This window comes from Sinohyriopsis cumingii, unplaced genomic scaffold (assembly GCF_028554795.1).
Source record: "Sinohyriopsis cumingii isolate HCF-2022 unplaced genomic scaffold, ASM2855479v2 utg001460l, whole genome shotgun sequence".
Lineage (NCBI taxonomy): Eukaryota > Metazoa > Mollusca > Bivalvia > Unionida > Unionidae > Sinohyriopsis > Sinohyriopsis cumingii.
In genome coordinates this window covers 1,876,364-1,899,267 of record NW_028316002.1, presented here as the reverse complement: position 1 = coordinate 1,899,267, position 22,904 = coordinate 1,876,364, and the positions used below count along the sequence as shown (strand labels likewise).

At 33.7% G+C, this 22,904-nt stretch overlaps 1 protein-coding gene across 1 annotated transcript in view; it reads left to right on the top strand.

Annotated features, from left to right (window-relative positions):
- LOC149772479 (antiviral innate immune response receptor RIG-I-like) overlaps positions 1 to 22,904 on the top strand; it is a 62,675-nt gene that overhangs the window by 17,519 nt on the left and 22,252 nt on the right. The window contains exons 4-10 of the mRNA XM_089947756.1: positions 262 to 333; positions 5,352 to 5,540; positions 8,006 to 8,091; positions 10,285 to 10,533; positions 19,287 to 19,449; positions 20,032 to 20,118; positions 22,337 to 22,509. Of these exons, the coding sequence (XP_089803882.1) occupies positions 262 to 333; positions 5,352 to 5,540; positions 8,006 to 8,091; positions 10,285 to 10,533; positions 19,287 to 19,449; positions 20,032 to 20,118; positions 22,337 to 22,509 (1,019 nt within the window). The remainder of the gene's footprint in view (positions 1 to 261; positions 334 to 5,351; positions 5,541 to 8,005; positions 8,092 to 10,284; positions 10,534 to 19,286; positions 19,450 to 20,031; positions 20,119 to 22,336; positions 22,510 to 22,904) is intronic.

Sequence of the window (22,904 nt, the reverse complement as noted above, 5' to 3'; positions counted from 1 at the left end):
CTCTACACATGTGAATTCGCATTCGCTGTTAGACATGTGTCAATTACATATGTGAGTGATATCACACCCACTCGGCACTCTTAAAAATTATATCTGACATTATATCTATCTTGTCATAAGTGATCTGCATAGACCCTTTCATTTATTAAACAATAACAATTTAATTGTTTTAAATCATTATATGATAACTATAACTTTAGGTAAAGCCAATGAAGAAATGATGTAATTTTTTATATTCTTCTTTCATTTTTTTATAAATAGCTGAGGATGATGCAGACTCTCACCAATCAGAATCTGAGAATGAGCTTGCTTCAGACTACGAGTCATCAGATGGTAACATAACATATTTGCTGTGCATAACAAGTACCAACACAGACAATACTCCAGTAGATTAGGATCTGCACTGTTCTGTTCATCATTTTAAAATGAATAGCATAGACACTGATCTACCAGCACATTAGCCAACAACAAATCTGGGTCTGTACAGTTCTTAGTTGAATTCACAGAATATTCAGCTAAATAAAGTTGCAATGAAATTGATGCATTGTTTTACATTTACTGTAGACCTATACAGGCTGTATTCTATTTGATATCAAAATCCTTGATTTTCATTTACTGTAGACTTATACTTGCTGTGTTATATTTGATATTAAAATCCTTGATTTTGATTTGTAGGCTGAGATATGCATTATCCCAAAGTGTTTTTAAAAGCTTCTAGATTCTTCTGAAACCTTCCTATTTATATGCTGTTCTGTTCATCTCTTGATCTATCCATATCTGTATGTTGCCACATCTCCTAAGTGTCATGTATATTTGACTTAATTTATATTTGATTTAATTTAATTGTTTGTTTTTTGGTTTAAATTTTTTTTTTATTCCATTACATGCTGTTGTAATGTAATTTTATTTACTGGATTTGATATTTTCCAGAAATTCAGTCCAGTTTTTTGTAAACACTAATTTAGAAACTTTGTATCTAATGCTCACCTAGTTTCTAACCTTGATTCATGAGTTGAAGTTAACAACTTTTTTTATTTTTAAAATTTTTTAAAAAATTCTTTCTTAGAGTAGATTTATAGAGTGAAATTGTGGCCGTCCTTGAAGTATGTGACAAATACTATGTAGTAATTATTTTGAAACTCTGGTTTTACCAGAAGGTTGACACTCATCTGGCATCTGTTATATGCAGTAGCCTGATTTAGTATTGATGTATCGAGAAATAATTTTATTCTTGCCTTAACCCTGGAGATGTTCAGGTGTTTTTTGTTGTGACCAATCTGAGTTTAATTTTTAATATTTTTTTTCAAATTATTTGGATTCTAAGAGATTATTTTTCCCTGGAAATACTTGTGCTCTAAATTAATTCTTAGACAAAGGCAGTTATTGAATTTACAGAATTCAAACACTGGAATATTATTTTCTGTGGTTCAACAAAGAACTGTTGACACATCAGTACAACACTGACCACATCATATGTTATCACCTTCCATTTTGGATTTCTTTTGGATTCAAGCTTTGTTTCTTTAGGACATTTTATTATTAGGACTTCTATTTTTTAATTCTTGGACTATTCTTGGATTATTTTTGGATTTGATTCTTAAAACCGTAAATTGTTTTCTCATTTCGAGTTTGTATTTTTAGGGAAATAAATTATTTGTCTTCAATTTTTTCTTCTTACTGTTTAAAAGAGCCTAAACACATAAGTTACTGAGTGGAATTTCATCAGACTTTATGGTTATGTTGTTCCAGTGATAACTTTTTTGAGAGATATCATACACTGCTCCCCCAATGGAATCCCTGAGAGGGGGTTGGAGATGCAGACATTACAGTTACAAACAACATTTTGAAATGCTTTCCAACCAATCTTTAAATCTTTATAATTATAACAGGATGACACATCAGATTTATGATGAATTCGGTATTTTGACACCTGTGTAACTAACAAGATGTGGGGGATAAAAATGGGGTGACTGCACAGGTGTGATAGATATACTAGGTGTACAGTAAGAAGCACGGGGATTGCAATGACATATCATTGCAGTTGAATTTTAAACTATTGCAATATGTAAATTCACATGCAGATGCTTTTAATTAAATGTAGTAATATTCAAAGTAGAATATGTCACTACAGTATCTAACAGAAACAACTGTAAGATAGATTTATTGAGTTTTATTATATATGATAATACAATATTATGATTTATTTTTAATCAGCTGACCTGGCTGTTGAGCCAAATGAAAACTTGAGTCATGGTTCTTTGTCTGTCATGCTATGTCTGCTGTCAGCTTACAATTATGATTTACAGCCTCTCAAAACTGCTTGACTAATTTGCACATGAATTTACAAAAAAACATTCTGGCATGAAGTCCTTTCATATTATTTGAATTGATGGTGACTTCCATTACTAAATTAAACAATCTTGACACAGCCACTTGACTCAGCCTTATTTGATCAAATGTGATTTAAGCATTTTCTTGAAGATCTTTTTGGTTTGTTGTTGATGCTGATCCACCATCAAGTATGACTGCTATTACTAAAATTAGAAATATAATAAACCACTTCATCTCAAACTCCATTCAACAAAACTTGACTAAGTTTGACAAAAATCAACTAAGCATAAAGGTCTTTATGCAGATGATGCTGATTCCCCATCCAATATGACCATAATTACTGAAAACTAATATGCCTTTAAATGGTTTGTTGTCCAAATTCACTCAACAGAATCTGACCAAAAATTTGACATGGAGCATCCTGGTAGTAGGTGCCTTCTGATTTGTGTGCTTTCTGATTTGTATCATGATGCATGTGTGTGTGTGTGTGATTTGGATTTTTAATGTAGCTTTAACAATTTTTAGGTCATATTGCTACGATGTCTGCAGTGTGGCAGCTTATAGTGATGCGTAGCACTGAGACATCATGCCACAGACAAGTAGCATGATGTCCCACCCAGTCACATTATCCTGACACCAGGCTGACCAGTCCTAACACTAATCTATTAATGCTGAGAGTCAAGTGAGGCAGCTGTTAATACCATTTTTATAAGTCTTTCATATGACTTGTCCGGGGATCAAACCCACAACCTCCTGCATCTGAGGCAGATGCTCTAACAACTAGGCCACCAGAGCGGTGTGTATCATGATGAAGCTCTGCCCACAACTTTAAATGTTGTTAATAAAAATGACTTGTCAGGACCTGCTTAATAGAATTCAGACAAATTTGCCAGACAGCATCCATCTGACTTGAAAGGCTTTCAGGTTTATATAGATGATACTGATACACCCTCAAATATGTCATTACTGCAGATATAAACTTTCTTCAGTGATTTTTACAAACAATTAAAGATGGACCAAAAAGACCATATTTAACAATGACTTCCTTGCATAAAGGGTTTTAAAATTAATTCCAATGGTGACAATCTGCCATCAGATACAGTCATTATTACTAAATATGGAACAACCTTGAGCAAAGTGAGATAACTTTTTCTCAAAAACCTCTTGACAGATTTTAACCACAGCCTTGTATTATGGGTTGTAAAATTTACACAATGCCAATCGACCATCAGATATGGCCACCATTACTAATGTATGTACTTTCCTTAAAGCATGAAGCAATATTTTCACAGCAATCGAGCCCTATCAAGATCTTTACACAAGAATACTATCTGTCAAAGTTGGAATAATTCTATTAAGCTAAATAAAAATAATTTAAAGAATAGTATTAGTAGAGATTGTGTTTAATGCAAGTACTACTTTATTAGAGTATTGAGAAGTAAGTAGAGACTGAAGAAGCTGCTAAAGGTAAGGACCAATATCTGTGTTGGCTGTTACTTGGACTAGCTAAACTTTTAAATATGTGTATATAGTATAATCTTTCAAGGTCTTGGCCAAGATGGAATATTTTTGATGTTCAGCTCAGTTCTTGGGTAGTTAGGTACATTATATATATTTCTGTAAATTTCTCAAGTTCTTTAAAAGTTGAAGCATTTGAATATTTAATGAAAACACAATGACTCACATTTAATTTAGCAAGTATCTGTATTTTCTGTGTTACTTAAATTTATGGCTAAGTTATCAATTCTGCAGAATATGTGATTTCTCAAGTGTCGCTTTTCCTGGATAAGTGGATTAAAAAATGTTTGCCTCGCTATGTTTTTAATATTGGCTAAATGATAAATATTGTATCAAATATGAATGAAGATAAAATAAGAGAGAAACATTGAAACAATTGTTTTCATGACATATCTGATCAACAGCATTTGAAGAAATATGTACAGAAAGCATCCTTTTCACCCAGAGTTTTAGGCCAACTGCTTGCCCTTGATTTGTCTCCTGGGTAGCTGCCAGACATGATAAATCATAGGCCCACTTCAGACTCTTGTTATAGATGATGTTTATGCAGAGTTACATTGAATTTTTTAATTAATCTAATTATCCTGTAACATTCACATTTTCCAATTTCTTTCATTCTGTCCTTCTGAAGGAAGTGACTTAGCAGAAAACTATGATTCTACGTGATTGGTTACTGTATGGCTGATCATGTCATTTTATTCTGTCCTTCTGAAGGAAGTGACTTAGCAGAAAACTATGATTCTACGTGATTGGTTACTGTATGGCTGATCATGTCATTTTATTCTGTCCTTCTGAAGGAAGTGACTTAGCAGAAAACTATGATTCTACGTGATTGGTTACTGTATGGCTGATCATGTCATTTTATTCTGTCCTTCTGAAGGAAGTGACTTAGCAGAAAACTATGATTCTACGTGATTGGTTACTGTATGGCTGATCATGTCATTTTATTCTGTCCTTCTGAAGGAAGTGACTTAGCAGAAAACTATGATTCTATGTGATTGGTTACTGTATGGCTGATCATGTCATTTTATGAATGGTTTTTACTTTTAGAAATAATTGAAGTGATAGGACAATCATATTGAAAATTACAAAGAAATAAAAATATACATTATTATAAAACAACCCTATTACAATTACAATTTCCTGTTTTTAGGGGCGAGTTAACATTAAGATGGGCAATCAAATATCCAGATATAGACTTGCCCATGGGCAATCTTAAATCTGATACTTCTTTTGAGTTATCTACCTTTGACATTTGTACATTAAAATTTTCATCAAGCATGCAATGGTTTTAAATAAGCATGCTTTTATACTTGACACTGACAGTAAATTTTGTAATGTTGGAAAATAGTTGTTTTTCATATACTTTAAGTGCCTAGAAAGGGAAAGAGAACATTGAAATATGCATGTAAAATGCTGAAGTAAATTTTCCAATGCATAAGTAATGAAACTTTTGTTGGAATATTTGTTAAATTGTTACAGTTTTCTTTCACACAATTTAGAGGACACACCTGATTGGCAGCAGACAGCACATATAGATCATTCACTGCAACTGAGAGATTATCAGTTAGAACTTGCAGAAGATGCTCTTCGTGGAGAAAACACCATTATTTGTGCTGAGACAGGGTCAGGAAAAACCTGGGTAGCTCTGTATATTGCCAAGAATCATCTGGAGTCAGCCAATCCAAGAAGTGAGAAAGATTTTGATTTCAATATGTAATAACCTATGAGTTTAATTCTTAGTAGATCAATAAACCAAAACATGTTTATAAAGAATACTTAAGGAACCACAAAGTTTGTCTTTTGTGTACAGGTGTTATTACCAAAGTGGGTTTATAAATGACTTATTACATTGTGTACTATATCTGGAGGTGTCTGATAAGACATGTTTTATTCTATTCTTTATAATGCATTTGTGTGTATCATTAGGGAACATTTTTAATATTTTCTTTGAATGCTAAGGCCTGATGTCAGATTACAAATCTTAAAACTCACCATTGACAGTAGAGTGATGATACACTGAAATCACATTGTAAATTTTTATGCTAACACAGTTTACACAATTATTATAAACAGTTAATATTCCTGACCCAAAGGTTAAAGAATAATGAATTGTAAAATTCATACGTTTATTTGCTTTCACAGCGTCATTAGTAATGATATAATTATTGCAGTACCTTAAAAATTGCTTATAAAGTCAAGTTATTTTTCCAAATTTTCATTGATACAGAGAGAGGTTAACTTATAAGCTGGACACTCTGAACATACTTTATTTATAAGCAGGACATATTAAAAATGTTGTTTATAAGCCAAATATACTGTCCTTTTAGCCAAACATACTGACTTATAAACCAGAAATGCTGAGCATACCATTTTACTTCTAAGCTGTGAAAATATTTTACTTATAAGCTTAATATGTTGATTTATAAGTCAAACATACTGACTTATAAGTCAAACATACTGACTAATAAGCCAGACCTACTGACTTTTCAGCCAAATATAGTAACTTATAAGCCAGACCTACTGACTTTTCAGCCAAATATAGTGACTTATAAGCCAAATATAGTGACTTATAAGCCAGATATGCTGACTTTTCAGCCAAATATAGTGACTTATAAGCCAGACCTACTGACTTTATAGCCAAATATAGTGACTTATAAGCCAAATATAGCAACTTACAAGCCAGATATGCTGACTTTTCAGCCAAATATAGTGACTTATAAGCCAGAAATGCTGACTTTTAATGCCAAATATACTGACTTTTAAGCCTAACATGTTGATTTATAAGCCAGACATACTGACCTATAAACCAAATATACTACTGACATATAAGACAAACATACTAACTTAAACCAAGCATAATGACTTATAAGCCAAATATAATTCATATTTATAAGCCAAACATACTGATGTATGAGCCCAATGTTTGACTTACAAGCCAGACATACTGACTTATATGCCAGTAAATATGGCTTATAAGCTGGCAGTATATTTGGTTTATAAGTCATTATTTAGTCTGGCTTATAGTATTTTTGGCTTATAATTCAATATGTCTGGCTTACAAGTCAAATATTTAATTATGTCTAGCTTGTAATTCAGTATATATGATTCATAAGTCAAATATCTGTAATATATCTGGATCACAAGTTTAATATAAGTAATATATCTGGCTTACAAGTTTAATATAAGTAATATATCTGGATCACAAGTTTAATATAAGTAATATATCTGGCTTAGAAGTTTAATATCTGTAATATATCTGGCTTACAAGTTTAATATAAGTAATATATCTGGCTTAGAAGACAAGCATTTGAATATGTGTGGCTTTCAAGTCAAGTAATTTCATTGTTCTTTGTATGTGAAATAATTTAGTTTGTATTGTTTATAAGGCAGCATCTTTTTCTTATAAGGCAGCATCTTTGTTATAAGTCATTATGTATGGCTTACAAGTCAGTATGTATGGCTTACAAATCAGTATATTTGGCTTATAAGTCGGTATATTTGGCTTACAAGTCAGTATGTATGGCTTATAAGTCAGTATTTTTGGCTTATAAGTCGGTATATTTGGCTTTTAAGTCAGTATGTATGGCTTACAAGTTGGTATATTTGGCTTTTAAGTCAGTATGTTTGGCTTACAAGTTGGTATATTTGGCTTATAGGTCAGTATGTTTGGCTTACAAGTCGGTATATTTGGCTTATAAGTCAGTATGTATGGCTTGCAAGTTAGTAGAAGATAAGAGGGTTTCAGCAGACTAATTGCTATACTGTTTCTTACCAAATGAATTCAGTCTCAAACTCAAAATACTAGCTAGGATATTGACCTATAAGTCAATATATAGAAGGTTATTGACCTATAGAGGGAGCATATATAACAATTATACTGACCTATAGAGGGAGCATATATAACAATTATAGTAGTTTATTCTTTTCTTTTCTAGTCTAACTGAATAGTTTAAAGACTTGTCTTGTAAAACTTAATTTGTGTTAGTATTGCTTTAGTTGCAGATATGTTGTATTTTAACCATTTTGGCCAATTTATTATTTACATGGTGGTATTAGTGTAACAGAAGTATTGTTTACAGATTGCATACATTGAGGCTTATAATGTAGAAGTTGTGAGAGGATGCCGATAATGTCTTTTGTTTCTTTCCCATAGAGAAATTGGTGGTTTTTATGGCTAGAACCAACTCACTGATGAAGCAGCAATACCAGAGATTTGTGAAATACTTACCTAAGCATAAGGTTAGTAGTTCTCTTCAACTTGCCTTTTTAACAATTTAAATTTCAAAATACAACAATTTTTAAACAAAATAAACATGAGTACCGATATTTTCATCCAGCTTTGAATTTAAAGATCAGTTTTGTTTGACAATATAAACTGTGTGAGGAGTCCTGTTTTGATACTTATTACAAAGTGAAATGATTTCTGTATTGTTATGCACCTGATTACCTTATATAAAATGCCATAAAATGACCTAATTTTATCATTTTTGATAAATGCTTGTGAAAAACAATGATTTTTATTACATGGTTCTGGTGGGGGGGGGGGTCCTGAGTGTCCAAGTGGTCAAATGTGCTCACTGTTATGGATCACTGCCATCTCACCTGAGTCTCAGGCTCATCCAATGTGGGTACATGAGAAACCTAGCCAGTACCTTCCTGTGAATCAATGGTTATCCCATGTTCTTCATCCACCAGTTATACTGGCTGCCATGTAAAGCCTATCTTGTTCTGAAAAATGGTGTTAAAGCCCATAACAACAGCAACAACATAGTTTGGGATACCTTGGACATTACACTTGACATTATGAAATATTTTTATGTAGTTTGGGATACCTTGGAAATTATACTTTACAATATGAAATAATTTTATGTGAGTTTGCACATTGGTAATTAAAATAAAGGTATGACATGGATTTCATAATTTGTCTGATTAGTAAAACATTATTTGGTTGATATATGAGTATAGATAATATACCTAGTTTCAACTAAAGTACCATTGATAGTTAACCAAAGCTTTACTTTGAAGATTTGGATTGTTGTAGCATAAAATATTTGTTTCTATCATTTGTGTAAAATCTCTTGGGTGTATATACCTTTACCATCCAATCTTACTTATTTCAATTAAGAATATTTTTCCACCCTTTATCATTAATATTTGAAAATAACCCAAACTTTTACTAAATTATGCCCAATTAAAATCTAAGCTTTGTTCTCTTATGTTCTCTTAATAAGACCATCCCATTTGGAAGAAAATTTACAAGGCTGTCAGCCTGGTCTTGTCATGGGATTCTCTAGTTTTAAGCATCTGTGTAGGCTACTTTGTTCAGGTTTTCATATTGGTTTGATAGATGTTATTGAAAGACAAATTCAAATGATAATGGTTTGGCCTTAGTCATGATACCCATGATTTTCATTTGTGACTATAATGATCGTTATATTTACTTTTAAAAAATGCCCTTAGTCATCAATCTATCTGGCATAAAAACTTAACTCAACATACCAGAATTAGAAACCTTAGTTTTGAATGACATCATGTAATTTAAATTTGATATTTTGGCAAAAAGTAGTACAAACAAGATGCAATAAAATTTTTAAAAAATTAATTTTAACCACACCATAAACCACAGGCAATTTGTTATGATAATATTGACAAATTTTCTGATATAATAGCATTTCATGCACAACCTAGGATAACATGCAAATATCCTATGATTTCCTGTGATATCTTTACTTCTGAAACTTAGAATATTCTATTTTTCAATGCAGTTGAAATTTTAAGATATCCTAGGATACCTAGTCCCAAAAAATTTCCAGGTTATTTGCAACCAATACTAATACTTTTCTCCAAGGCAATCTAGTTTATAATCTTCAAAAATCATAATAAATTCAGTTTTTCTCCTAATGAAAATATTGTTTTATCTTATGATATCTTAAGAATTGCCACCTTGCAAGAAATTATAGAAGATCAGTGACTAGTTTCAGAAGAGCCTAAGCACAAAATTTAAATCCATATTCAAGATTTTAAAATGTTTGATATGCATTAATTTTTTCAGGGTTCGTTATCTATGAAGAGAGCACCTGTCCTGTCGAGGGACTCTTTTTGTGCTTTAAGAATGGTTGATGATTTGAGGTCTAACAGAACCTATCTGTGTTAGAGTTACTGTCATGACCAGCAGTCTATATAATTACATTAGATAGCTCAGTCAAAGTAGAACTTGTTACTGAGTTCATTTGATACAAAAGTGGGTGAGAAAAGTGAACTCATTTTCAAAATTTCATGTATGTTTAAATTCTGTTAAACTCTTAATAAAGTTCATATTGATGGAAATGATCAATCAAATTTTAAGAAATGTAATCATTTGTCTTCAATACATTAATTAATTAATTAATTCTGAAGCGTAATTTAATTAACATAAAAAGTTTGATTTTCCAGTCCAAACTGGTTACCAGTGAAACAGAGGAATCCATGAAACTGCACATGTTCTTGCCAGACTATGACGTCATCTGCTTCACACCACAGATTCTTTTTAACAACTTGGAAAAGCAGACTGTGTCCCTGAGTGATTTTAGCTTGTTGATACTGGATGAATGCCATCATGCAAGGAAGGATGAGGCTTACAACAGACTAATGAGAAAATATTTGATGGCCAAAATTAGGAATAAAGTCCAAAACTTGCCACAGGTAATTTTTTCTTACAGGATGATTTGTTCATATTCTTTCCTTCATCATCAGGAACAACTGAAAGAAGTAAGATCTGATCAATTCAGTATTGTGTGCGTCTTTACATCCACTTACAGCATTATACATCCCATACAAACAAAATTCCATTTGATTTGGAATCCATATGCACTTTTACAGACATCTCCATACGGACATTTTTATTTTATAGCTTAATCACTGTTGTGGATTTCAGTGTGTCCATAAGGACACAATGAGGAAACATTAAGGATTTCAGTATGGCAATAGTACATATGGAATATGGCAATAGTATATATGGAATATGGCAAAAGTGGATGTGGAAAATGGCTATGGCATATATAAAATATTGCAGTATTTAATATGGAATGCTCTACTCCATATTGACTATTACAATATTTATTGTCTTTTTTCCTCATCACCTATTACCAATTAATAATTCTACCATGAAATTCATTTTTCAAGTGAAGGTTAGTTTGGACAGGTATGCTTATTCTGTGTACTTCCCAATGGAATTTGAGGCAAAACTCATATTTTTGCGGTGGCAGAGGAATTAAAATTTGTACATTTTACTGAAAACAGTTCTATCTTGCTGTTTGTAAGGCATGTAAAATAATAATTGTTCCTAATCAGAATATTAAGTAAGGTTGCATCCATGTAGAATTGCCTTGTACTAATATGTTATACATTTATTTGTATGAAAACAGATTTGAATTTGATTGATTGAACTGGATTCTGCTGGAGTTTACCAGGATCAGTGAAATTTAGGTGGGATCAGTAAAAATATAATGTTGGTCATCCTGTGGGTTAGTGAAAAAAATTCTTAAATACAAGCCCTATATCTTGTTTTACATATGCACACTTTCTACAAAACTCATTTCACATATTCAAGCTTAGTTTCATTGGAGACCTGAGAAACCATGTAGACAGAACAATAACTAATGCATAATTTTTTGAAACAGTATTTCAGATGATTGTTTGAAACAGTATTTATCAAAGTTTAACATCCTTTCATACATTTGCGTAATACACAGTATTTATCAAAGTTTAACATCCTTTCATACATTTGCACAATACACAATATTTATCAAAGTTTAACAGCCTTTCATACATTTGCACAATACACAGTATTTATCAAAGTTTAACAACATCCTTTCATACATTTGCAAATACACAGTATTTATCAAAGTTTAACAACATCCTTTCATACATTTACATAATACACAGTATTTATCAAAGTTTAACAACAGTCTTTCATACATTTGCACAATACACAGTATTTATCAAAGTTTAATAACATCCTTTCATATATTTGCACAAAACACAGTAGCTTCTGTCATAACATTTAAAAGTTTGTTAAAAAGAAACCTCTCAATAGAGTACCAGGATGTATTGATATGTTGTTTAGTTTCTTTTTTAACAGCACTTCATACACAAAATAAATTTTGTTAGCTGTTACATTCTGTCTTTTTTAAGTAATGTATACTGCTTTCCTTGCAATATTCTTACACACATAGCAAATAAAGGAGACTTAGTGGGTGTATTATGATGTGGATCATATCCAAAGAATTGCTAATAAAAGAATCCAGAAATTCAGGCTGATGCACAGAAGGACAAGCTCTTCAGTCTAAGAAATCTCTAACAGCTGTTTTCTTGAATATTCTTGAACATCCTTACATTTTGTTTCTTATGGCTTTTAACACCTTTTACTTTACCTTCATATAGAAATCCTTTGGGGCGGGGATTTTGTCAGATGGTTAGGTTCCCCCCACCCCAGTCTGTTAAAACTATACAGTTTTAGTTGAAAAACAAGAATGTCAGCCATTTGAATTATCCTAAACCAACTCTTCAAAAACATATCCTGCATCCTCCCCTGTCTATTCTGATTCAGTTACCATCCACTGAAAATATATTTACAGCAGCATGTAGAATGTAACTGGACGATTTTTTAAAACTATTTACCCATTTGGCAAAAGCATAAATTTTTTTAACATTTCAAAATCACTTCACAAGTAATAAAAAATCCATATCATTGTGTATTTCATGACCATCCTTCAAAAAGAGCCCAAATTTTAGTTTTATGATCTAATTTGGAAGGGTTATGACATCAGATCTGTCAAACGTTCAGTACTTTATGTCTTTTTACAACAATGCAATAAATTTGCTCACTTTGTATGTTAAAACCTTTGAAATAGAATAAATGCCATTTAAAAAAATGAAAACAAATACAAATGTTAGAAACACATTAATACATTACATGAACTTTGAACTTGCCTCAAAGTTCACTGAAGGAGTGCAATTGTAGAATTTGATATGCTAGAAGAAGAAAAAATCCCTAAGAAACACTGAAATGGACATATTAAATTGTGGAGGCAAAACTTCACAGCAACAATATAATATAAAGCTCACCACAATAACTACTGTAAACTGGCAAAATGCAATACAGTCTCGATTTTACTTAACAACATTATAACTGATATTTTATTGCAACAGTTATCTCCAGGGTTCTTTGATCAAATGTTGGACATGTACTTGGAATAAAATTTCCCAAATTAATCAGTTAAAATGTGACAGACAGAGCCCTTTGAAAATGGGGCTACCATGATAGTTCTGTGGCTGTTACAAGTACATCTGTTATGTGCATATTTCATCTGTGAACCAGTATTCAAACTGTCTCTGTTGCAGAAAATCACATTTCTTCTTCAAATACATTACCCAATGATAATACCTTAGGAGAACTACCATTACCTTACAAATCCTGCCCTCCCAGATAAGACATTAAAAATTTTAGCTAAAGGGAGCTAAACGTTGTCTGCCGACCCATGAGACAGTTGGGCAAAGTGATCTCCCCTTACCTTTAAGACTTGGCAGATATGTGTAAGGATATTAATTATTACCTTTCTCAGTTGGAGGAGTCCGTTCACTTTAAGGAAAGTATACTCCATCTCTATTCCCAACTCTTTTTCTCTTGCTTTCACCAACATTTGTTCATACTTGTATATATATATATATATATATATATATATATATATATATATATATATATATATATATATATATATATATATATAGACATTAGAGCTGGCATTTATATCCTCACTGGAAAAGTCCAGGCTGCATTAATTACATGTGCAAATTTCTTATACCTTTCAGAACCCTGTTTTGTCTGTATAAATCCTATTTCTGGTACATACAGATGGGCATTCTTTGCACTGAATTTTTAGGGCCTTGCATGGAGCCATGCTGCCAACTGCTATTTTTTATACTTGTATTTGTACAGACTGTCTCTGAGTCTTCCTGCAGGTAGTATTATCTGTATATCGTAATTATATATATATATATATATATATATATATATATATATATATATATATATATATATATATATATATATATATATATATATATATATATATATATATATGTGTGTGTGTGTGTGTGTGTTACCTTAATTGCTTTGACTGCTATTTTTAACTTAGGCAGTCTTAAAGTCCAGACATCACGCTTCAATAATTATACCTATCCATGACATCCTTGACCTCTCCAACAGGGAGTATTGGCTTAATTCGTCTGCTATCGCATATTTTTCCATGGAACTTTTGATTAGGCATATAGTTGTATATTTCTTAGCATTATACTCCCTATACAGTTTGTTGACATTAGACTGCTTGATATCACTTACTGGGCCAATGTTAAGCTCTAGCTTGCACTGATAGTACCTACAAGGTGGCAGGGCAAGGCCCCTTATGTTTATATTTTCTGCTCATTATCCTTACAGGTTTGAGCTTTGGGCAAAGCACAAAAACAGACTTCAAAAGATGATGACATCATCAGTCTGCAAGCTGACCTTTCATCCATAAAAGATTTTTGGCATATAAGGGGGACAACTCAACATCTCTACCTTCAGCCACGAAGCGCTGGAAATCAACAAGATCAGAAACTGCCCTGGCACCCAAATCACCTCCTTCACACCTGATGTTAATGGCGATTCCTATTGGCCTTGACTCTTTTCTCTTGTGGAACAACAAGAAAGAGCTTAACAAATAGCCATCACTTCCCTCTCCATCTACAGATATATAGACAGTTTACGTTGATCAATCATTATGAGTCAGATGATACTCCTTCCACACACATGGCTTTTACACCATGTTTGAGTCATCAGGAGCAGCAACATTTTCATTTTAGGGATCAATCACACAACAGGTCACACTTAACAACAGGTCACACTTCCACAACAACTCTTATCTCAGTATGTCAACATGCCATGGGGCTGTTCCACACATTTTCCTCCTCAGGACTCCTAGGTGGCATGATGCCTCATGTTGCTCCTCAGACTTCTACAGACATCACTTCGCCAGTCTCCCAACACCCTGCCATGGGAAGAACCTCCCTTCTCAGTGACTGTCTGGAGACATTTTGAACTATCTTCACCACCAATTGCAGGATCCCAGCATTAACAGACTTTTCTTTACACAAAATGCCTTCCATATCACTTCATCAGCATTTCTATCATTGTCACATGCCAGCTTTTCACTTGGAATCAGAGCAATAAACCAGGATAATAGTACTTTGAGGAAGTCAAAACCACAACCCATATGTATCGATCAAGTGGCTTTCAACATTTCTCAACAGTTAGTGTGAAATATTGTCACTGTGGGCTCTCTACTGGACTTAGTTTCCATGGCAATTTTCCAACAAGTGGAACATAGCCTCTCTCCTCCCACATTGACTTCTGCAGGACAAGTATGGGAGCCAGTATCACACATGGTCCATGTTTTAGATAGGGCAGCAAAAGACACCTTGGCCAATGCTGTCACTTCTGCTGTTAATCTACAATTTGCTGAATGGTGTTCTGGACTCACAACCTCCACCTTTCTAAAGGACCACCATGAAGGCAGAAATGACTCTCTTGCAAGGGAGTCCTGATTCTGTCGAACAACTATACAGTAGTGACTTATCTTGAACAACAGAGAGGAACCAAGTCCACTGACCTTTGTGTCATCGTGTGGAACTTTCTAAACTGGTGTTGTCAATAACAAATCCACATGTTCGCCATATACCGGAATGCCTCAACGTTCTAGCCGACTCGTCATGAAACAATCAATTGATTCAGACAGAATAGTCCCTCCATTCTTCGGTTTTCATCCAGATATATACCCAAAAGGACCAACAATTGGTGGAATACCCAACTCCCAACCTTTTTCTCTCCTGTCCTGGATTCAAGAGCATGGGCAATCGATGCCTTATGCTTAGATTGGAACAACCTGAATGCATATGCCTACCCTCCAACACTGCTAATTCTGAGACTGTTACAGAAATTAAAGGAATCAGTCTGTTGCCTCATCCTCATCACACCATTCCAATGGGAGAAGTCATGGAACGATCTCATCAGTCTTGAATTAGAAACCCCATAGAACGTTCTGGTCTTCCCTCATCTACTCAAACAACCATGACTGTACTTGTTTCATCCCTGCCCAGAGCTCCTGAACCTGCATGTCAAGATCATATCAAACAGGCCCTCAGACTTAAACAATTCTCACAACCAGTCATGGAGAGAATTGCTCAGGTGCGATGGTACTCCACACTAAAACCTTATGAAGGTAAATGGCACATTTTCACCCAGTGGTACATAACCAAACATAATTTACCTCTCCAGGCATTAATAACTCAGATAGCTGGTTTCCTTCTCTGGCTCTTCAAAGAAAGAAAATTAGCTCTGAGTACAATCAAAGGCTAATGCTCCATGATAGCTGACATCTTTCATCATCATGGGCACAAAGATAAGTGGACAAAACAAGGACTTATCTGATCATCTCACAAACTTTGTGTATACACTGCCTACAGTGTTAACCCTCTGCCCCAAGTGGGTGTTAACCTGTAAACCTGGCTGAACAAGACCCACTTTGAACCAGTTGCATGGGCATCTCTGGCACACCTTTCCTACAACACCTACTTCCTACAACAGTACCTACATCATTAGCAACAGCAGGCAGAATTAGTGAAATACATGCCCTGCCCCAATTACCTGCAGTTCTGAAAAGATGGGCCAGTCTTGCCCATGACAGCTTCCTGAAATGTTCATCGCCAAGAACCTCCTCCCTTCCACAGGTAACCAGACTTTTGTCATGAATTCTCTGTCTCACCTGGACACAGCAAATGAAGCTTACTTGTACAAAGCTGGTATGTCGAAGGAGACTGCTCCTTTTCTACTTCTGATGTCAGGACAAGCCGATAAATCACCTCAGAATATCTCATCCTGGATCAAGTGGGTTATTCACTCAGCATACAGGGAAATAACCCCGGCTCAGATGAACTTAATATGCATCTCGGCTCATGAGGTTAGGGCAGTTGCCACCATCCTAGCATTCAAATGAAACTTTTCTTTAACTGATATCATTCAGGCTGTGGAATGGAGATCAATTCTTTAGCTTTTATCTCCAAGATCTGTCATCCCAAAGGGCCCAGTTTGATCTGGTAGGACCTATCTCCATAGCTCAACAGGTCACACTTCCAGATTGATCGACAGCTTCATCTTATAGACAGTGCTTCATGACTTCCACTAAAAATTGCCGGGGGAGTGTTTCCCTTTTGAAGCTGCACCCCGGCAGATGGAGTCCCCTCCAGTCAGGTTATTTTGAAGCTGTTGCTCTTACCTTAGGGGACCATAGATTTTATTTCTGGTGTAAGTGGATATACTTCCCTCCACCTCTTACTTAATCTCCTAAAGTATTATGACTGACTGATTCATTCAAAGAAGAAACCAGTTTTATATTAGTAAAATGTTTCTTTGAAAATACTTACCCAGTCATAATACATGTACACCCTCCAAGTCTCCCAGCATTTACATCCATGGGAGTGTGCGTAATAACTTAAATATCTTTACACTTTGCTGCAAAGTCTTATAGGTAAGGTGAGATCACTCTGCCTGACCACCTCATGGGTAACAGACAACTTTTAGCTCCCTTTAGCTGAAAGTAGTACTGTATCTGGGGAGGCAGGATTTGCAAGGTAGTGGTAGTTCTCCTAAGGTATTATGATTGGGTAAGTATTTTCGAAGAAACATTTTTTTAGTAAGAAATTTTGATTTCATCATATGCAATTTTATTATTTGATTTTATTTAAAAGCAAAATTGGTGTAGCATAATTCTTTATAGAATACTGGCATAATGGGATGGGTTTCTCTTTCTCTCCCTATCTCTAAAAACAAAATCAATATATAATATACATCATTACACTGTTATTAAGTATGAAAATAACTGCCAATGGAGCTTAAATCTGATGATGATATAAAGTATAATAAAACGGAATTACTGGAAATCAAAAGATAATCTTTACTTTCATTTAATTTAACGCTTTGTTAGTGTAAAAATATTTCTTGTACATTTGCTACTGGAAATTGTTTAAAAATTAAATTTTTTTATTCCATTGATTAAAATACATTGAATACACTGCGCAGATGGGACTCTTAAGCATTAGAATCTTGTAACTGAATTATATTTTATTTGAAGGAAAATGTCTGTTTGACAATAATCAGTATTAGTGGTTATGTATTAAGTGCATAAGATTTGTTTTTCTGTATGAAAATTCTGTGATGACATTTTTTGGTCATGTCTTTGGCAATTTTGAAACATCTATGGAAATAAATTAAATAAAATAACATGTATAGGTTTTCATTTAGATGTACATGACTGTATTCACCCAAGTTCCACATCAGCTACACTGACCTCATACAAGTACTCAGACTGCCAGCATTTCTCTTTGAATTAGATGTTTAGAAGAAGTCTTATTTTTGTGAACATTTTCCATGATACAGTGATATCTGTTTTGAGAAACCACTGCTATGAGAGACCACCTATTTTGAGAGACCATGATCTCTATATGCAGATGTATTGATTATATAGTGTTATGACCTGTTATGATAGACCACCTGTCTTGAGAGTTCACTCATGTGGCCTAGTGGTTAGAGCATGCAGGAGGTTATGGGTTTGATCCTCGGCTGAGTCATATCAAAGACTTACAAAAATGGTACTAACAGCTGCCTCGCTTGGCACTCAGCATTAAGAGGTTAGTGTTTGGACTGGTCAGCCTGGTGTCAGGATAATGTGACTGGGTGGGACATCATGCTTGATGTCTGCAGCATGATGCCCCAGTGCTAGACATCACTATAAACTGACACACTGCAGACATTGTCGTGATATGACTGAAAAATTGTTAAAGCTACATTAAAAATCCAAATCACACACACACACTGTCTTGAGAGATTTTTTGGCAGAATGGGTGGTCTTTCAAGACAAGTTCTACTTTACTATGATGCAAGGACCTGCTTTCCATATGTAAAAGAGTACTCGTGGATAAAGCTGCAAATTTTCATTAATATGGAATTTTCACTTGATGTGAAGTACTTATGGAATAAATATGGAAAAAATTGTCTGATTCCATAAGATTTTCAGTTTATGTCTGTTCCTAATGGATTACTGAAATATTCCATACAGAATCCATGAGAAATATTTGTACAAGTATCATCATGGTAATTTTAGGTTGGAGTGGTGAAGGTATTTCCTTAAATGTTGCCAAACATTAGGGATGAATGGGGTGGCAATGGGGGTGCAAAATCTGTGTTGTTGACATCTTCCCATGTCTCATATCTTGTCCTAAGTCATTACTCATCTTTTGATGAAGTAAAGCTGTTTTTCTTGGCATTATTTACCAAGTTATTTTGCTTTATTTTAATTTCCCAGATTGTAGGTCTGACAGCTTCCATTGGAGTTGGTAAATCTACATCGGATGATGAGGCAATAGATTACATCATCAGCATCATGGCAAACTTGGACACCTGTAAATTGTCCACTGTGGAAAAATACAGAGAAGAGATTGAGAAATACATCAGTCAGCCCAAAGAAGGCATGTACAGGTTCTCCTGTGATGACAATAGGGAACCAGCCTAATACATTAGAAGATAGCCTTACTGGGTATTTTCAGACAAATGTATTTTAGGTGAATGCTTGCCAAATTTATTTTTTATATATTTTGGGGTGGGTTTATTAGCAAGCATGGGATGGGCCTATCACTGAATAAATGCAGTATTGGTGTTAATCTAAAGCCACATAATTCATGATATATACTATATGTGTTGCTTGTTTCTGTTCACCACATATTTCATAATATGTTAATTGTACTAATTAGATATAGTGACAAACTCAGTTAAAATTATTTTTGTATAGAATTCTACTTTTGCCATAAGATGCTTGACCAGTTCAAAATGTGTGCAATACTATATTTGAAAACAAAAATGAACTTGTATGAAAACAGTGTGTTTTTAAAAAATGATAATATACCCAAGTGATTAGATACAATGTAACTTCATTTTATGATTGTTGAAATTAAAATGATTAAAGAAATTCAGGAATAAATACATTTTAATCCCAAACATTTGTTTTTATTGTGAGAAGTTTGTGATTTCTTTCTTTTTTTTTGCTTTTATAGTGATGATAAGAATGAAAGATAGGCTTGGTGATTTGTGTAAGAAAAGGATCTTAGACGCAATGAATGATGTACAGGAAAAACTTCAAGGTACTTAATTCTCATTATCTCAATTGTAAAGCATAGGGGAAAAACAGGTATGATCTTTCAAATAATTTTGCTGGATACATTTTTGGCATAATCCACATTGCATAATCAAATTAACACACTTTTTTAGCTGTATTAGTCAGTGACCATCTATTTGACAATAGTCTGTCTGTCTTTCTGTCTGTCTGTATTTTAACACAAGTTTAAGGATTGTCATGAAACTTTACACTCAAACATTCATGACAGAATGTATACATGAAAATGGCGCCACTCAAGTATGTAATGTTTACACCTTGTTGACCATCTTGAAAATCTTGTTATCACAACTACTAATCAACAGACAGTCATATCAACATGGAATTTTCACTGTAAGACTTCTTCTGGTCTGCAGATAATTCTATATGAAAAATGGTTGAGATATAAGTTCCATAATGGCTGTAATAGCAGCTAGCTTAAAATCTTTTTATTGCTATTGACTTCCTGAATGAATGATCATATCAGCATGAGGTTTTACTGAAGTCTTTTTATGATTGCCCTCATTGAAAATAAATGTTTTGTAATTTATGTTATATCAATGAAGTATTACTTAAGGAGAACTCATATACATAATACACAGCTAAGAGAGACTACTTGTCTTGAGAGTCCATTTTTTTTATAAAAGTGACACGTGACCATTGCAGGCCTACTGCACTTAGTTCTCGGGTTTTACATGTGTATGGTGTTTTACCTTTATGGAAAAGCAAGTTCACAAATGCAAGTTGTTCTCTGTACTTTGTGTAATGATTAGTGAGTAGTTTTCACATGTTTCTTTCGATAGTCACAAAATCTGAAGTAAAAGTTATATGCACGCTGAAAGCATGTGTTGTTTGTTAATTATTCTTGTTGTAGTCATTCAAATGAATAGGCATACAAGTACTAATTATTGGAAATTTGCAATGGATAAATGTACACAGAAACACATATGAGAAAATTTTAGCAGTATGTAATTTGTACAGGCACCATTCATAGGCCCTGGAACGTAATGAACCACACACGTGCTTCGTCTTTCTTAACCTAATTTTGCTGTTAATTTTTCCCATTGAATTCAGACACATAATGATGTGTGACAAAAATATTGAATAGTTTAAATATGTATGCAATTTTTGCAATGGAATTACATATTTTGTTGATTAATTTCAAGCCCCGACTGTACGATATCAGACGGCAAGTAAATGGCGTTGATACTCTGTTCATGCTATATATTAGACGTTGAATTCAGACACAATGATCTGGGAAAAAAATATTGAATATTGTAAATCTGTGTGCTATTTTTCAATGGAATTACATGCATTATAGATGAACTGAATGCCACGATGGCACGGTAGTAAATGGTGTTGATACCCTATTCATCATATACATTAGACATGAATACATGTATGTGCCAATGAGTTGTTCTCTGAAAAAAGTAAATCACTGTAAAACCCTGCATTAACACAACCCCGATATTACTGGGATCCAATTTTTTGACCCCAATTATCACGTTATAGCGGGGTTCCACTCTGTGTCTGTGTGTGTGTGTATATATATATATATATATATTCTAGTTTATGATTACATGTCAGAGATGTTTTATACAAAGAATTAAATGGATTATCTTCCAGTTACATGTGCATTTTGGTCTTCTTCTATTTGCAGATAATTTGTCAAATTTCAAAATTACCTTAAGTTCAAATTTGACAACGTTTAAATGAAATTTCTTGCTCCATTGAAAATAACTGGACAGTAATTGTCCAATATTTCCTGAGAGATATTAGTTTTTAAAAAATGTAGGAACCTTAAGTTTGTTATCATGACTGGCCTGATTAATGGTGTAATTTTATATACTTATATTTTGATGTAACTGTTTGCTGTAGTGTACTCATTCAAGATTTGCATAGAATTGAAGTAGATTCATAGCAATAAAGGAAAATGGAAGTGTTTCAGCATATCCCATTTTATTTAATGTTTTATTTCTTCAGGTCAGGAATATATAAAATTAGTACCTATAATAAGTACCATAATGGCAAACTCATATGTTGTGACAGTGGATGGTGGTGGGGTAAGTGTGAATGAACTGTCCATTGGAAACAGCCATGTTAGATTAAGATAAACTTTTATACCAAAATGCATGTCATATGTTCATGGGGCTTCATAACATCTCTGGTCTGGAATTATTCAATCTCTGTAATAATTTTTTTTTCAGAGGCTTGCCTACTTGAGGAATCTATGATTGAAATTGTGTCATCAAAAAGACCAGAAGATCTCAGGCTGCAGCAATACACTCAGTGGGCAAGGACTGTGGAAAAAATGGCTGCAAGCAAAGTGTTGAATCCAGAAACAGCTAGATTGATAATCTCCTGTGTCAAATATCTAGTGGTACTAATTTTTAGAATGAAGCAAATATCCGGAAAGGTGTCAGAAAATAGATGACCTTTGTCTATGGTTGTTTATTGTTTAAATCCAACAATAGTAAAAGCAAAATTGGTGGTGGTGGTATCATGAGTAGTAGTGGTTTAAAACTAACATTTATAGTAGTTGTAGTGGTTGGACCTTAAGTTACAGTTAGAGTATGAAATGTTTTAGTGGTGTTATTGTTTGGTATTGTTTGTAATAATACAGTGGTCCCCTTTAAAGGACCTTTTCATCAGGGAGGGTGGCTTGGTGTGTTTTGTGGAGGATCATATAAAGCATACAGTAGAGCACAGAGAGGATCATGCAGAAAATAAAAAAGAGGGATGAGAGTAGACATGCATGCAAGATGGACAAGAGAG